Genomic DNA, 15,063 nt, shown 5'->3' on the forward strand with positions numbered 1-15,063 from the left:
TGATGCTTTCCCAGGTGCTTTCAAGCCCATGGTCATAGAATCTTCTCTGTCTCTGACAGTGAGAGTCTTCTGCATGTGCTGGGCTGGATTTCTGACTGCAGGTGCCCCTGACAGCCAGAAAAGAGCACTCCTCCCAACCATTGCTGGGTTTTGGCTTCATGGCCCCATCAGAGATCCTGCTCCTCATCTCCTTCCCACACTGTGGCCCAGGAACAGTTGGGATGTCCCCAGATCCTCCGAGGTTTGGGAGATGTGAGATTCATGGCTCTTTGGAACTGTGCCCATGCTCCCAGCTGGGACCAGTGGTACCGTGCTCCATTTTTCTGTGGAAACACTCACCTGGGTGAGGACCTTGGCATCAGCTGTGCTGCAGGCCTGTGGGTTCCATGGTGCTTTTCCCCAGGCTTGAGGCATTCTTTTCTCTGATGAGCTATGGGGACATCAGCAAGTGCCACCTCTCTCCAGTGAGCCCACACGAACCCATGGCAGCCCTGAGAGGGCATTGCTGTTGCTGGATCTGGACGTCTGTGAGGCAGAAAAGAAAAATCTTCATCAGAATTTGTCAGATTGGACTTGGAACAGGGGGTTCAGCTTCCAAGGACTTTGATTGGAGCTACATGGGTTAATTGCTGCCGAGAATTTAGCCAGGTGTTCAAGTCTCACATGAAAGCCCAGAGTCTAAAGCGATTTATGGCTTTGAAATATCCTGTGTGTTGGCTGCTTCTGCCTCAGTAAATGACTTGTTTTGCTACAGTCACATATGCTTTAGATGCACAGGCCTTTCTGGCACACCCGTATTCCCTGTGGGGATCCCGTATGCTGATGTTCCCCTGCCTGGGCATGGCCTATCAAGCTGCTAACGGGGCACAATGGCTGATGGAGAATGAAGTTTCCATCTTCATTTTGGAGCAGCAGCCCCAGCGAGCAGATGTAGCCAAGTGACGCTGACATTTAAAGCAACTCCCAAGATTACATTACAGAGATTATATTTCATATGGATGGCCAAATCTTTCAAACAAAATCAATGTTCTTTTACTTAATAATACTCATGCCACATCTTAATGAAGGCTCCTCCAGCCCAAGGCCCCAGTTTTCTGCCGTCATTTGGTTGCGTGACATTGCTGACTGCATCAGATGGTACATAATGCTATTTTCATCCCTTTCTATTGGGTTTTATGCGTTCCCATCCTTGATTTGTCAATTGCTGGATCAATTAATCAAGGGACTCTTAGGGGAGAAACATTTTTATTACTGAGAAGGAAAGGGAATTCATTTACATTCTGCATTTTCCTGCAGCATCCAACATCTATTATTAACTCTCCCCACCGGGCACGGAGAGGAGGACAAAGGATCTACAGACAGATCTGTGGCCATCTGAGTTATTTGCAGAAATAAAAACCATGCTGGGCTGATGCCTGCTCTGGCCCTTGGTTTTCACACTGGGAGAGGCACCAGGCAGTGCCCCAGAGCCAGAGAAGCCTGAGGCTCCTGCAGCAGGTCCAAACAGGCTGTGCTGGAGCCCGAGCTGCAGTTACAGCATCTGTGGCTGAGAAGGGAGAGACACTTGTCATCCCAGCAAATTCCATTTAATTAGTGATGCCTGAAGATATTTAGTCGAGATAGGAGCTGTACTAAAACTTTGTGCAATTACAGAGCCCAGCACCAGCCTTTGTGAAAGCTGGAGGGAAAACCCAGTTCATTTACGTGTGAGCTGGTGCCTGTCTCAGGGTGAAGTGAACCCCAGCAGGGACTCCTGAGCATCCTTTGTCAAGCTGTAAATTTGCTGCAGGCCCAGCTGTTCCAGGAAGCAGACTCCTGTCCCTAAACAACCACCAGTGACCACGTTTTCTCCTGTCATCTCTCTCAGGTGTGATTCCTGATTTCCCATCACTGAGTTCATTGGAATGTTTCACATCAGGACTCCCTCTTTGCATGTACCAATCTTTGCATGATCTCTCCCAAAATGCACCGTGGCCTTTCCCCTGGGAGAACTGCAAACAAGGCTGGTGGCTGGAAAAGCCAGCGGGGAGCTAATCCCAACCAAAACACAAGCTTCACACATCGAGTCCAAACACTTCTGAAATTTGGGCATTTAAGGACATATCAGACTGAGGTTTGCCCTGGACAGAGAGCTGCATCAGTATCCCTGCATGATCCATCCCTCCCTTCAAATCTTCTCTGTCTGGGGGTCAGGTTGGCACCCAAATTGCCCCATGGACACCCACCTCCTCACACTCAGCTGACCAATGGCTGGTAGCCCTCCTGCTCTGGCAACATCCTCCCTCAGGGTCTGTGCAACAGAGATTAAAAATAAATGATGAAAAAGGATTATTTAAATTGTGTCTCATGAGAGGAATATGAAATTGCACAGGCCATAATCCAGTTTGCCGCTTTTCCATCTCAATAACCCCTTGTAAAGAACCGCTATTATCGTTTGTCTGTATAAATTCTGGTGGGGCTGGGATGAACTCAGTCCTTGCAGCCACCTGCCCTCACGCTGCAGTGGAAAGGCACAAGCTCACCATTCCTTTGGGCTCCTGGCAGCCCTTCTCCCCACCCCCCAGGGAAGAGAACCCCCATATTTTGCAGCCACAGGGAGCTGGGACCAGCCATGGCACACCAGACATCTGGATCTCCCTTGCTTTTGGGGTCCGTCAGATTCACTCGGTGATCAGTGGTTATTTAATGAAGATATGTGGAGCTGCTGGGACTGCAGGCAAATGATAAAGGTAGGGCTTTCATGTCCCAGGGTTTAAAAATAAAAAGCAATTTCAGCAGCCACTGCAGGAGCAAGATGTGCCTTGTGAGCCTGTCCAGGAGATGTGGGGCCAAGGGAGCAGGAGCTGCTGTGGCAGCTGAGTTATCATGGATGGGAGCAGAGAATTGTAATCAAACACCTTTTCCAAGACCAACTCTTCCAAATAAATTACCTGGCTCATGAAATATGCAGGGGGCAGACCAGCCCCATGCCTATGCTTGAACCAGTCCTTTTCCTTGTTTGCCGTGGGACAGAGCCTGATCCCAGAGGGGCCAGGGCTGCTGGCCAGTGCTGGTGGTGGGCTGGGTCTCTGAGCCTCAGCCAGTGACATTGCTGGGGACCGAGAGGAGCTGGCACCCAGGTGCTTGACCAGGTGAGAGCCCAGAAGGACTGACCCAGGGGCATGGGAGGACTTTGCATGATCACAGAGACCTCACAGACAAGAAGTAAAAGTGTGATGGGACAACATCCTCCTGTGGTTTGTGTTAAATGCACCAAAGTTTTACACTGAAGGAAGGACTGAGAGTACGCACAGCACAGATGGATGCCTTACCAGTGCCCTTGGCCCCAGCACAGATGTGACCACTGGTGTTCACCTCCTGGTCCTTCTCCAGGGGCCTGTGCTTGCCACCAGGGCTGCCAGCATCTCCAGGTGTAGAGAACAGGGTCCCAGCTTGTGCCTGACTGCAGAGCTCCACAGGGAGCACTGACAGAGTGACCACACTTGCCTGCATCCTCTGTCCCCTGAGCTCTTCTCTCTGACCTCTTCCTGCACTGCCCCCAAGGCGCTGCTGCTCCTCAGAGCTCAGCAGCATCCTCCTCTCACGGCTGGCTTTGTACCAGCTGGAGCAGTTGGGAAGCTGTGCTGCTCCTGTAGGTAACCTGACTTCCACAGGGGAGAGCTCTTCTTCAGAATCACACAAAAATACCTACAAGAAAACACCTCCCTACCAAACTTTTCCAAACCACAGCCAAGCATGGAGGCTCCAGGTGGATCAGAGGGATCCCCTGGGAGTGCAGCATTTGAATCAGGTACCATTGCTCTGCAAACCCCACTGAGAGGGACATCAGCGCTGGCTGCGATGGGTCACTAAGCAGCTTTGATAAATCATCTAATGATATAAATCAATCTAATGATATAAATTATATCGAGGGGTAAATCTACCCCTCTATAGTTTTAGTTTCTGCCAAGTGGTGGGCAGGGCTCAGAGCTCATCTGAATCATGGGAAGCCAAGGACCAAAACATCACTGGGGATGTGGCAGGAATGCACAGCCACTGGGGCCTGGCCAGTCTCAGGGGACAGACTGAGTGTCCAGGCTCTGCTCTCTGCCCTGGGTAGGCAGGTCCACCAACTTGTCTACAAGAAGGCAAAATTTGGTCCAGGGCACAGTATTGAGGATCTTATAAAGGTAAATGACAGTGGGGACACCACACAAACAGCATGGGGTAAGGGCCATTGTTTGCCTACGCCCTGAGTAAACCAGGGCACTGAGCTGAGCTCCCTGGCACCACAGGCAAACAAATTCACTTAAAATAGCAGAAACCAAGAAAACAAAGTCTATCTGTTATTTCCTTCCACCCTCTCCAGTTCCCTCAAAATAACTGTCACTAACTTCTCCATCCATGCAAAGCAGCAGGAACACCCCTCCAGATGCTGGCTCACCTCGGTGCCTCCAGTCTGACGCAGGGGGACTGTGGGCCACTGCTGCTGTGCTGCAGCTTCCCCACTGTGGTGACAGCTGGGGTTGCACAGCTGCTCCTGAAGGCTGGGCACTGAGCATGATGAAGAACCTGCCCCGAATTTCCCCAGCGTGAGGAGCAGGCACAAAGCTCATGTTGGACCAGCCCCATAGCAGGGCTCAGCACAGGGAGCACAAACCAGCCTCCATGCCTGGGACCAGCCAAGGACTACCCTGGCCCTGAAGGAAATCAACCATTTACAATGGTTCTATGCCCTAAAAAGGAGGATGGATCCCACAAGTGTTGAGGTTTCAGGCTCAGAGGGAAAATGATGCAAAAAGGAGGCTGACTTCACAATACAGCACTTATGGCATGGATTGGGGGTCTCCCTTCTCCTTTAGGCACAGCTCAACATCCCAACACCACAGCCAAAGTTTGAAAGGAGTTTAGCACAAGTGGATTTTGCCTTTTCTGAGGCAATGACCATCTAGGCACAGCATCACCCCTCCAGCCAGAGCTGGAAAGGCACATTGGGCCTCCTGGCCTTGGCTCCCCCAGCCACCCGATGATGTCCTTCTGCAGACGAGTCATATTTTTAGGTCCTTCTCCCTGCTGATTCATTAGGGGAGCTAATGTTCTCCAAACTGCTGGGCTTTCTGACCCTCGAGGTGTGTACGCCATGCTCTCCTGATAAATATAGACCACTTCAATTACATAACCTGTCTAATAAGCAGCACCCGTCCTCCCTGCGGGCAGGCAGGGACCGGGAACAGAAATGCCTCTGCCAAGGGTGTGAATGGATGCCTCACTCTTCATTCTATTTCCATTGTCTTCTGTTTTCAATGACTTCCTGCTGCATCCTCTTAACGACTGACTCAGGGAGGGTCGATGGCCCTGGAAGCAGTCAGGTTCAGGGCAACCTCTCTGCTCTGCCCATCACTGCTGGTGTGGGGGGCAAGGCCCCCCTTTCTAATTCTTCCCTCTACTCAGGGAGATGTGGTAGAATAGAAGGATTAGGATTTGGAGACACTGAGCTAAAAGCTGGCTTTGTTTCCTAACTGGATGTGTCAGAGCATTTGGCAGACGAGGGGTAACCAGAGGACTTTATACCGAGGGGGTGCAATGTTCTGTCACTGGAAAAGGCACCTGGCTTAGCTAACAGAGCAGCAAAAGCACCTACCTGTGTTCTGTGCAGGCTTGAGAAGTCCATGTGCTTGGCAATAAAGATGTCTTGCTATCATGGAGTGAGATATCAGGGAGTCAGGCTGTGATTTTACAAGATGAATGTCTGATAATTTTAGGACTTAGATGTGACTGCAATGGCTGAGTGGCAAAATGCAGAGCAATCATTGAAAAGGGCATTCAAAGTACAGTGTGAAGCACATTATTAATAGACTTGACAAATGCATGCACAAGTGGGATGACTTCTTCTTGTGCCATGGTTTTCAAGTCCTGGCCTCTGGTTCCTTGTGGCACTGGCAGCAAGATCCCTGTGGAGAGGACCCAGGGAAAGCAGGTCTGCCCCACAGCAGGAAGTTTCTTTCCTTGAGGACGCAAGCCTTGTATCGTTGAGAGAGAGAAGGAGCTGTTCCCATCAGCTGCACCCATGGTTTGGCACTGCTCAGCCAGGCTGGCTGCGAGCAGCATCAGGATGGCACAGGGCTGTCAAGACAGCTTGAGTGATATTTATGACAAGGACCACTCTACTGAGGTTTGTTGTTCCTGCTGTGCCAGCATCCAGCATGTCCTGTAATAACTTTAATAGCTTTTATGCAATGGCTAGGAATGATGAGGCTAATTCAAGATCAGGTGTTTAACCTGCCTGGTTTTATTCCTGTCTTTATCTGGTCTCTGAGTCCAGCTTCCCTCACTGTTGGATTCAGGCTGAAGGAGGGCAGAAGGCTCATCCCAAAGTGGTGGGATATGCTCTGTTTTGCAGCTGGACTGTGCCTCTCCTGGCATGCTGTGGCTGCCATTGGGCACCACCTGAGGAGATGTCTCCAGTCCTGCTGACCCGCCTGGGATGCAGGAGGTGTGTGACACATGGGCAGTGGCAGAGCCAACAGGAGAGCCCAAGGTCTTTGCCCCAAGGTCCACAGTCCCCCCATGGGGCCACAGCTCTGGGGCCTGTCCCAGCCTGCAGCAGAGGACACCAACCCCAGTACTCCTTGCCTGCAGTGCCCTCCTCTACCTCCTGTCTTTAAATGATGCAGAAAGTCTGCTAAGGACTTTCCTGCTGGAAGGACTCAGCAGGAAGCAGCTAATGCAACCTCTCTTGTTCATCCACGGGACTGATGTCCAACAGGTAATAAAACCACAGGCTCCTTTCTCATTAATCCCTAATTATGCTCTCTCTCACTCACAAAGCACTTTCTGTCATTAGCAGAGGAAAGCTGAGAGCCTGCCTTTAACCTTCACATGTTGTGAGGAGGCAGACCTGAACACCTTGCTGTGATCTTGCATAAAACATCTCCTTGTGCTGCCTCTCAGGGGCTCCTGGAAAAGAATCTCCCTTTCCTCAGTGCAGGCAGAAAGCAAAACCTCTAAAGGAGCACAGCACAGTAGAGAGAGGCTGGAGAAGTCCACTGGATGTGACACACAGGATCAGGCTTGCCCTTGCCCTGCTCCAAGAGCCCTGTGATGAACCAGAGAGCCCTGAGCCAGCTGCCCTGCCCCTGGTCACTCACCCAGTGCAGGAGTAGAGAAGGAGACCAAGAGTTTCAACACCTTAATTTAAAGCCAGGCTGGGGATGGAGGCTGAGGCACCCCACGTTCTGAGACCACACAACATCCTTCCCATGGAGCAGGAACCGTGAGAGAGCAGGGATCACAGCTGAACATCAGCTCCCAGCTGTGTCAGACAAACCCCACCAAACCAGTAGGATGAACTCCTGGGGGGTGGGGGTGCTGGGCACATGGTAGGGACAGGCCCAGGCAGCCCCTGGGTTGCTGTAGCTGGAATGTCTGTGCCAGCCCTCACTGCTGCTGGCAATGTGGCATTTGCTGCCATTATCCTGCTGCATCCGGTGCTGTCCTGCCCTTGTCCCAGCCAAGGCCTTGGGGGCCAGGAATAATAAATACCTGTCCCAGAGGGACATGCAGCAGCAAACCCACAGGTGAGTGTTAGAGCCTGATGCCAGACACAGCCCTGGCTGTAAGGGTGTCTGTGCTCTGTCCTACCCTTGGCCCACATCACTCACAGCATCTCTGATAAGAGCACCAAGGCCACCTAAGGGCTGTTGGTCAGCAGATCCTTTCCCAGGTGCTCCTCTCTGGCTTCCCAGCTGCTGGCTGAAGCCCTGGGATCCTGTGGGATGATGCTCCATGTCCCTTTGTCCTTGTGTTGGCCACGAGGATCTCACATTCTCCATGCAGATGAACGAGCTGGCAGGTGCCCACACCAGAGCCCCGTGTGGGTGAGGAACTGGACCCAGTCTCTCTCTCCTTGTGTTGCTCTCCAGACACACACAAACACAAGGAGCCTCAGGGTCAAGCAGTCCTCAAGTCCTGCTTTGTGAACTTAGCCAGCACAGCCTGATCCACGTAGGACAGTGGCTCCAGGGTCATTATTCTCCTGCTTCAAGCAACAGAGGGTGTCCCAAAACCTTCTCATCTCTTACTCCTAGGAGGTAGAGAGAAGAAAGGCATAGAGCAAGAAAGGAATCACAGAAGTTTTGTTTGCTGCCAAGACAGGTTTAGCTCATTTCCTTTAAATGCTGGTTTTGCTCCTGCAGGGATTGATGTTAAGGCATGTGAGGAGCAGCACAATTTCAGATCCTGACCTGCCCATGTCCAGGACTGTGCATGTCTGTCTGATCATCAAGTGCCAGAAGGTTTCCCTGCTGTGACCTTGAGACTGACCCACTGACTGATCATTTGTGGCCATCACAAAGCACCAAGAAAAGCCCTGGGAAAGTGGGGACCTTTGCTTAGGTAGCTATAAAAAGGGCACTTGAATGAAGTGAGTTCAGAGCTGAGTTTCAGAGAGCTCTTTGAAGAACACTGGCAGGGGGTGCAAAGCTGTAGGAAGCAAACCTCAGGACCTACCAGCAGGCAGAACAACTCCACTTGAATAATTTCAGTGGATGATCGGGAAGGGAAACTAACTGTGCCAGTGGGGAGGGGGATGATGAGGCAGCTCCTGCCAGGAAGGTGAGGAAGCACCTGGCTGCCAGGCAGAGCATGGATTGCATAAGGCAGCACTGTTACAAGTTATTTTGCAAGCTTCCCTGGAAAGGTGGGTAGATTCCCAGCCTGCCAGTGGGAATCTTACTGACAGTGAGGGATTATTCTATCCTTAAAGAACTCAGGGTCTTGCACAGTTGCCAGGAAAAGAAGCAGGAGGAGCCATTTGCATATCTTCAAACACAGGACATCAAGAGAGAAATGTGAGCAGAGAGGAGACAGCACCCTGAGTAGCTACAGGGACACACAGGCAATGGCAGCATTGGTGGGCAGCCTGTCAGATAAGAACAGAGAGACTCCAGGGGCTGTCCAATGGTCCTGCTGGGAACCACCCTATGGTGGATGTTCTTTCTCATCTCGCTTTCTCAAAACACATCTAAGTAAAGAAGTATTTTAAGACAGACCTTTCCCTTCAGCCTCTAAAACAGGATGACATGCTCCCAACAGCTGCACCCAGCACTGGCAGGAGCCAACACCTTCCCTAGCACCTCCATCCTGTTATTGCTAACGTTGCCCTCCTCTTGGGGTTCAGTGTTAATCTCCATCCCTTCCCCTGGCTGCCTGGACACCCAGCTGTTCAAAGAGCAGAGCAAGCCTTGAAGGAAGGGGAAGAACTAGTGCAGGGGGGCAGAGGGCAATGTGATGTGAGTGCCAGGTTACGGCTCCGCAGAAAGCCATAACCTCCTGCTCCTCCCACAGCATCTCCTCTGCTCTCACTCCATGCAGCAGCTCATCCTCCTCTGCCACCTGTCCTGGGGATGCAGAAGCAACACTGAGGCCTGAGCCCCTTTAGCTCTTCTCTCTGGTAAGGCTGAAGGTGCTTCTCTGCTCCCTGGATCCGTGGGTGATGGAAGGGGCCCTCACCTCCTCCCTCAGACAAGGAAGATGGAGAGAGAATTGCAGGGAAGAGGCTGCTGACCACCAAAACCATTACACTTACCTGCACCTGCTCCTGCCTCTCTCATGCATGAAGCATCTCAGATGCAGCAAACACTCTCCCTTCTTCTACTGAGAGCAGCAATGCCCACCTGAGAAACAATCCTCCCAGACAAAGACCTCAAGAGAAGGGGATGACAAACCATCTGGAGGCCCTATGTAACAGAACAAAGACATCTACTTAGAAACTCTGGGCCTGATAGCAGCTCCTGATAAAACTGCTTGCCCAGCAAGGACAGAGGCAAACTCCCTCTCCCTCAGCCCAAACCCTCAGGGTGACAGTAACCCAACCATGTTATAAGCACAGACCACGCTCCCTGCTCCCAGGAGCATTGTCTGGTTGAGACTGCTTGCAGTGTAATTCAAAGTTCCTATTTCCTCAGGAAATAAGACCATTTTCCCCCATTATATGGAGCTGCAAAGGAGGGGTTTGGGAGAGCTGGAGGGTGAAAGCTTTGGCCTCATTACAAATGTTTCCTGTAAGGACAGGTAAGACAGAGAAATACATTTTTTCATTGCATATTTGTGAGGAAACCAAGAGGTAGAGGCAACCACCTTTCCAGAGTGACATGCCACTCATTTTGACTTTGGGGAAAGGATTTGAATGCTCTAAGCATATACAGACATGGCCAGTTATCATTTCCAGCTGCAGAAACTGCTGCTGGGGTCTCTGTTTCTTCCTTCTGCCACAGGATACCTGCTGCAGATGTGGGTATTTCCCTAGAGCCAGCACAGCCAGGCTATTCTCACTGGGTAATGAGAAGCTGAGAAACACAGCTCTTGTGCCTCCACACTGGATTAACACTCAAGCAATGGAGAGAGAAACCAAGGGGCCTGTGACCTGAAGTTACATTAAAGAAAGGCCCTCTAAGAATGTGAACCTTGCCATAGATGGTTTCTTGTGTCAGTAATTACATGGGAGGTAACAGAATACAGCTAAAATGGAGGACTTACCCACCTACCACTACCCAAGACAGGTTATTCTTCAGCAATCCTGGTTAAGGTAACAGAATACAGCTAAAATGGAGGACTTACCCACCTATCACTACCCAAGACAGGTTATTCTTCGGCAATCCTGGTTAAGCAGCACAGCAGGGCTAAAGCTGAGCTGTAGTTCTTGCACACTCAAAGGTTTCTGTGCCTTCTTCACATGAAGAAGCTGGAAGGGAGGATAGAGCCAGACACCCCTTTCCAACCTCCCATGGAGAGATGGGGAGCTCTCCTCCCTCAACAGCCACAATCCACGAGTCAAGCATGGAAACAGACACCAGTCTGCCCGAGCCAGCCAGCCATGCCACTGGAGACAAGGTTTGTTCCTTACAGGTGCAGTAAAAAGAAAACAGCAAAATTAAACACATGCAATGCTTCAGGTTTTTATTGTTGCTGTAGAGTAACTGGTACATGGTTAAAACATTCTAATAATATCATCAGTGAAATCTGAAAACTAAGGCTTTCTGTAGGTTTGTAGTGTCCTGGTGTTTCCTTTCACACAGTGCACATATAAAATCAAGTTATCAAAACACAGATCTTTTTTAAACAACACCGATTGATGCAATGCACAAAACTAGAAACTACATTGCCTATGATTAAGACAACACCTTACAGACCAGCTTTGGGCCTTGCAGCTTTGAAGTCAAGAGAAAAATGTCTTGGTCTGACATCCTACTACCCAGATGAGCCTGAAGACACAGAGAGCAGGATTTCAACTTTCTGTTCTGAGCAGAGAGACAGAAACCCCCTGATGCTGATGAGGAAACATTTGACTGAGCAAAGAGGAGCAGCATCCTTAAAGCAGAGCACTGATCCCAAACAATGCATGCAAGACCCAGCAAGACTGCAGGCCCTGCAGACAGAGCTCACAGGGGCAGCTGCTGGCACTGCAAGAGAAGGTGAACTGGGACAAACCTGCTACTGAAATGAGACCCAGCACCAATCCATGTCCCATGGAAGAGGGCTATGGGATTCCTGGAGGACTAGCACCTTTATCCCAACAGCATTGAAAAAATATCCGAGTGATTCACCCAGCACAGAATCACAGAGTGATTTAGGTGAGAACAGATCACTGAGTCTAACTGTAAACCCAGCACTGCCAAGTCCACCACGTCCTTAAACACCAACTTTGTGATCTTTGGAAAGAGAGGCAGGGTAGGAACAAAGTAGTCTCCAAGAAATCTTTGTATCAGAACCTTTTGATTAAAAAGCTACATTTTCATCAGACGGAAAAAAAGCATTCACAGAAAAATCCTCCCCCCCGTTCCTTAATCACTTTTTAAACAATGAAGCTTCTTCATCCATAAAACTTTTAGTTTTTATTCAACATTTTCCCCATCTTGCATTTCTAATTGATCTGAAAAATGATGCACATAATCTAAACATCTACATCAAACACATGGAGGAGGATTCTTCACTTACCACTCACTCTGCATCATGGAGCTGGGCATTGCAAACATGACATTACCAGCTGAAAAGCAGATTATTCTTCCTCTTTGATCCAAACACATGAGGGAGGAAGATGAATTACAGATTTTGCAGGATGTTTTTACCACATTACAGTAGGCTACATGTTTGGCTCCAGCTGGGAGGAAATCCCTTGTAAGGGTCAACGATGGATTGCACTGACCTCATTTTCAGAGCCCAACTTGAATTACACAGAGCCATAAATCCTGAACTGTGCCATGACCAAGACTCACACTGATGTTCCTGGTACATCTGATGACACCACAAAGTTCTCTGAACGACTGAGAAAAGCGTAGCTGGTATTTTATGTCACCAACACATGGAACCTGTCCTCTGAAGTCATTCCTGAAGATGATGTTAAGGCTATTGGAGTAGGCTGGCTATGGTTACTCCTGGTATGAAAGCACAGCCATGGCTCAGGACAGACTGGAAGAAGCCTTTTAGGTCTCCTCTGCATTAACCACAAATGAGGTTTTTAGGCTTTCCCTTGCAGGGGGTTACCTGAATGTGCACGGTATTGGCTGAAGAGAAGACAGGCTATGGAAGTTTAAGCTGCAACCATGCCTGTGAGATCACAGAACTGCTTTAAAAAAAGACCTCCTTCCACTCATGACAATGCAACACCATTTGTCAGGTACACAAATACAAACATGAAAAAATCATTAAGCAATATAACCCTAAATATAAACCTACTTTTATTTATTTTTAAGAAAAAAGGGATTTAAAAATTTGGAGTAAACCAGATGGCTTCAAGTACTTTCCGCATAATAAACAATTAGTTATTATAAGCACAGATTAAAAAAGACCTGTCACCTTGCAAGGGACAGTTGAATAGAGGCTGGTGATTTGTCCAAAAAATGGTCTTTAAAACAAACACATTAGACAACATGCTTAGTGTTGTAATTTAGGAGCAAACAGGTGTGTCCACCATGGCAGCCCAACACTTGAGACACGCAGCACACGAGGTACAGTTTGCACTCTGGACTTTCACATTTCACATCAACACCACCCAACAAACAGAGCCAGGCCATCTGGGTCCAGCTCAAACAAGCCCTCATGCAATAAAAAACAAATATTTAGTAAGTCAGGAAGGTTTTGCAGCAATGCAATTGTTCAAGTTGTCTAAAATTTTGGAGGTTGCAAAACAATTTAACCTGAAGACCTGAAATATCTCCAAAGTGCTGGCAATGTTTTTGTCTTTTTCTATGTAAGCATGAACATTATTTTTATTATATATGACAAGGGATGCACTTCAAAGTGCCTTGTCTGAGTTTAAGACTTCAGGTTTTGTGAATGTCATGAAAATAAGGGAAAGTACCAAAAGTCGTGAAGGAGGTTGAAATAGTAATGATGTCATCAGGAAACAAAGCCAGTATGCAAAGGGAAGATGCAGCTCTTCCCTGTGCTAAGTCCAAAACTCACACCCAGCTCTTCCCTGGGCTAAGTCCAAAACTCAAACCCATCTCTTGTACCACCAGGGAGAAAACTCTTGCACTCCAACAGGTCTGCCTGACATGCAAGAAACAAGCAGTCTTCCTGCTTGTGTACATGGACATGTGAAATGCCAAAGGAAGCAATTTGAAAACCAAAATTAATACTACAAAAAATTTAAAAAAGAAAAAAACTATCTTGCCTATTCTGAAAGCTAAATAAAATGTTTTCAACCAAAGAATGTCTATGAGGATACAAGGAAGCCTTTTTTATAAACATTTTCCAGTTACTGAGACAAACAGCTATTTTTGCCTCTGTGAGGAAAAAATACCAATAAACCAATAAAAAACCAGCTCCTCTATCCTGCAGCTCTGCATACTACAGTAGGAACACGTCTCCCACAGCTAACAGGGAGACTAGAACAGTATGAAACAGTGAGAGATAAAAACTTAGCTGCACAGGTCTATTAAATAATCAGCAATGGAGGCAGAGTGAGCACTGTACTGCTTTCTGCAGTATGACACAAGACTGCAAGGCTTAAAAATCCTCCTGAGTGACCAAGCCAGAATACTTGAATAGTTGGTAGGTTCAGTAGTGTGTGGAAAAGCTTATGCAAAAATATTACTACAAAATAAGTTTGAGTATTTTAAATAGAAAAAAGAAACAGAACAACTTCTCCTTCAACTTTCATCTACCATCAAAACTTACTAGTTTTCCAAATTCGGTGCTTACTTCACACCAATTCTAAAGAAATCATACATCTGCCTCTCTTTGCTGAACTGTTTGGGTTTCTACATGAAACTTCAGTGCACGTCACATTTATTAATGTCCTTATGATTGTTCAGTAATCCAGCAATTTGTTTCTCAATGACAGCAGAATGCAGCTGCTAGCTGCTTGTGAGAGCAATGTTGAAATTACATTCAGAGATTAGAAACTACCATTTTCACGCGTAGCAATAACTAACATTTTTCTTTCTCTTCACAGAATCATGTGCAAACGTCTAACAATGGCGATAGTAAAAGACACTTCTCATGCAAAAATTGTTCCCTGTGCATAAAATTTGCAGGGCATCTCAAAACCACCCTTCCTCTCCCCTGGAACTAATTGATTTTTACTTTCGCGTCGTGAAATTTCTGTTGCTTTTTAAAATACTGATGGCAAGCGAGTTCAATGAGTTCCAGCCCACCAAATATCTTTTGCTGCGCAACGAAAAAGACGACCATGGCCGCAAAGTACCACTGTGCAAAGCTGTACAGGTAGAGCAGCGCCAGCATTCCCAGCGGGAACACCGTCCAGTAGAGGAGGGAGGCGCACTTCACTGCCAGGACCCTGAGCTCGGATTTGCAGGGCGGGACAATGCTCTGCCCAGCTGCACTGAAGCACCTTCCACCTTCGTAGAAGCGCCGCAGTCTCTCCTCCTTCTCCTCCCAGCGCTGCCGGCACCAAAGCTGCAGCTCCTCCTTGGAAGTGGGCACTGTCTCTATGGGGTATCTCTGGACGTGGAAGTGGATCTCCTTTGGGAAGTTTCCTCTCAAAAGGTGCTTCTCTGTCTGAGGAATGTTTTGGGGGTATGCCACGGTTATGTCATGGATGGCATCGAGGTTGTCACCTAG

General features: G+C 48.5%; 1 protein-coding gene across 8 annotated transcripts in view; it reads right to left on the bottom strand.

Moving 5' to 3' along the window:
* Positions 1 to 10,920: 10,920 nt before the first annotated feature.
* The window catches only part of LCLAT1 (lysocardiolipin acyltransferase 1), a 117,843-nt gene continuing 113,700 nt past the window's right edge, over positions 10,921 to 15,063 (bottom strand). For all 8 annotated transcript variants that reach the window (XM_064415110.1, XM_064415103.1, XM_064415108.1 and 5 more), the window contains one exon: positions 10,921 to 15,059. In XM_064415110.1, the coding sequence (XP_064271180.1) occupies positions 14,551 to 15,059 (509 nt within the window). In that variant the 3' untranslated portion in view covers positions 10,921 to 14,550. The remainder of the gene's footprint in view (positions 15,060 to 15,063) is intronic.

This window comes from Passer domesticus, chromosome 3, assembly GCF_036417665.1.
Source record: "Passer domesticus isolate bPasDom1 chromosome 3, bPasDom1.hap1, whole genome shotgun sequence".
NCBI lineage: Eukaryota > Metazoa > Chordata > Aves > Passeriformes > Passeridae > Passer > Passer domesticus.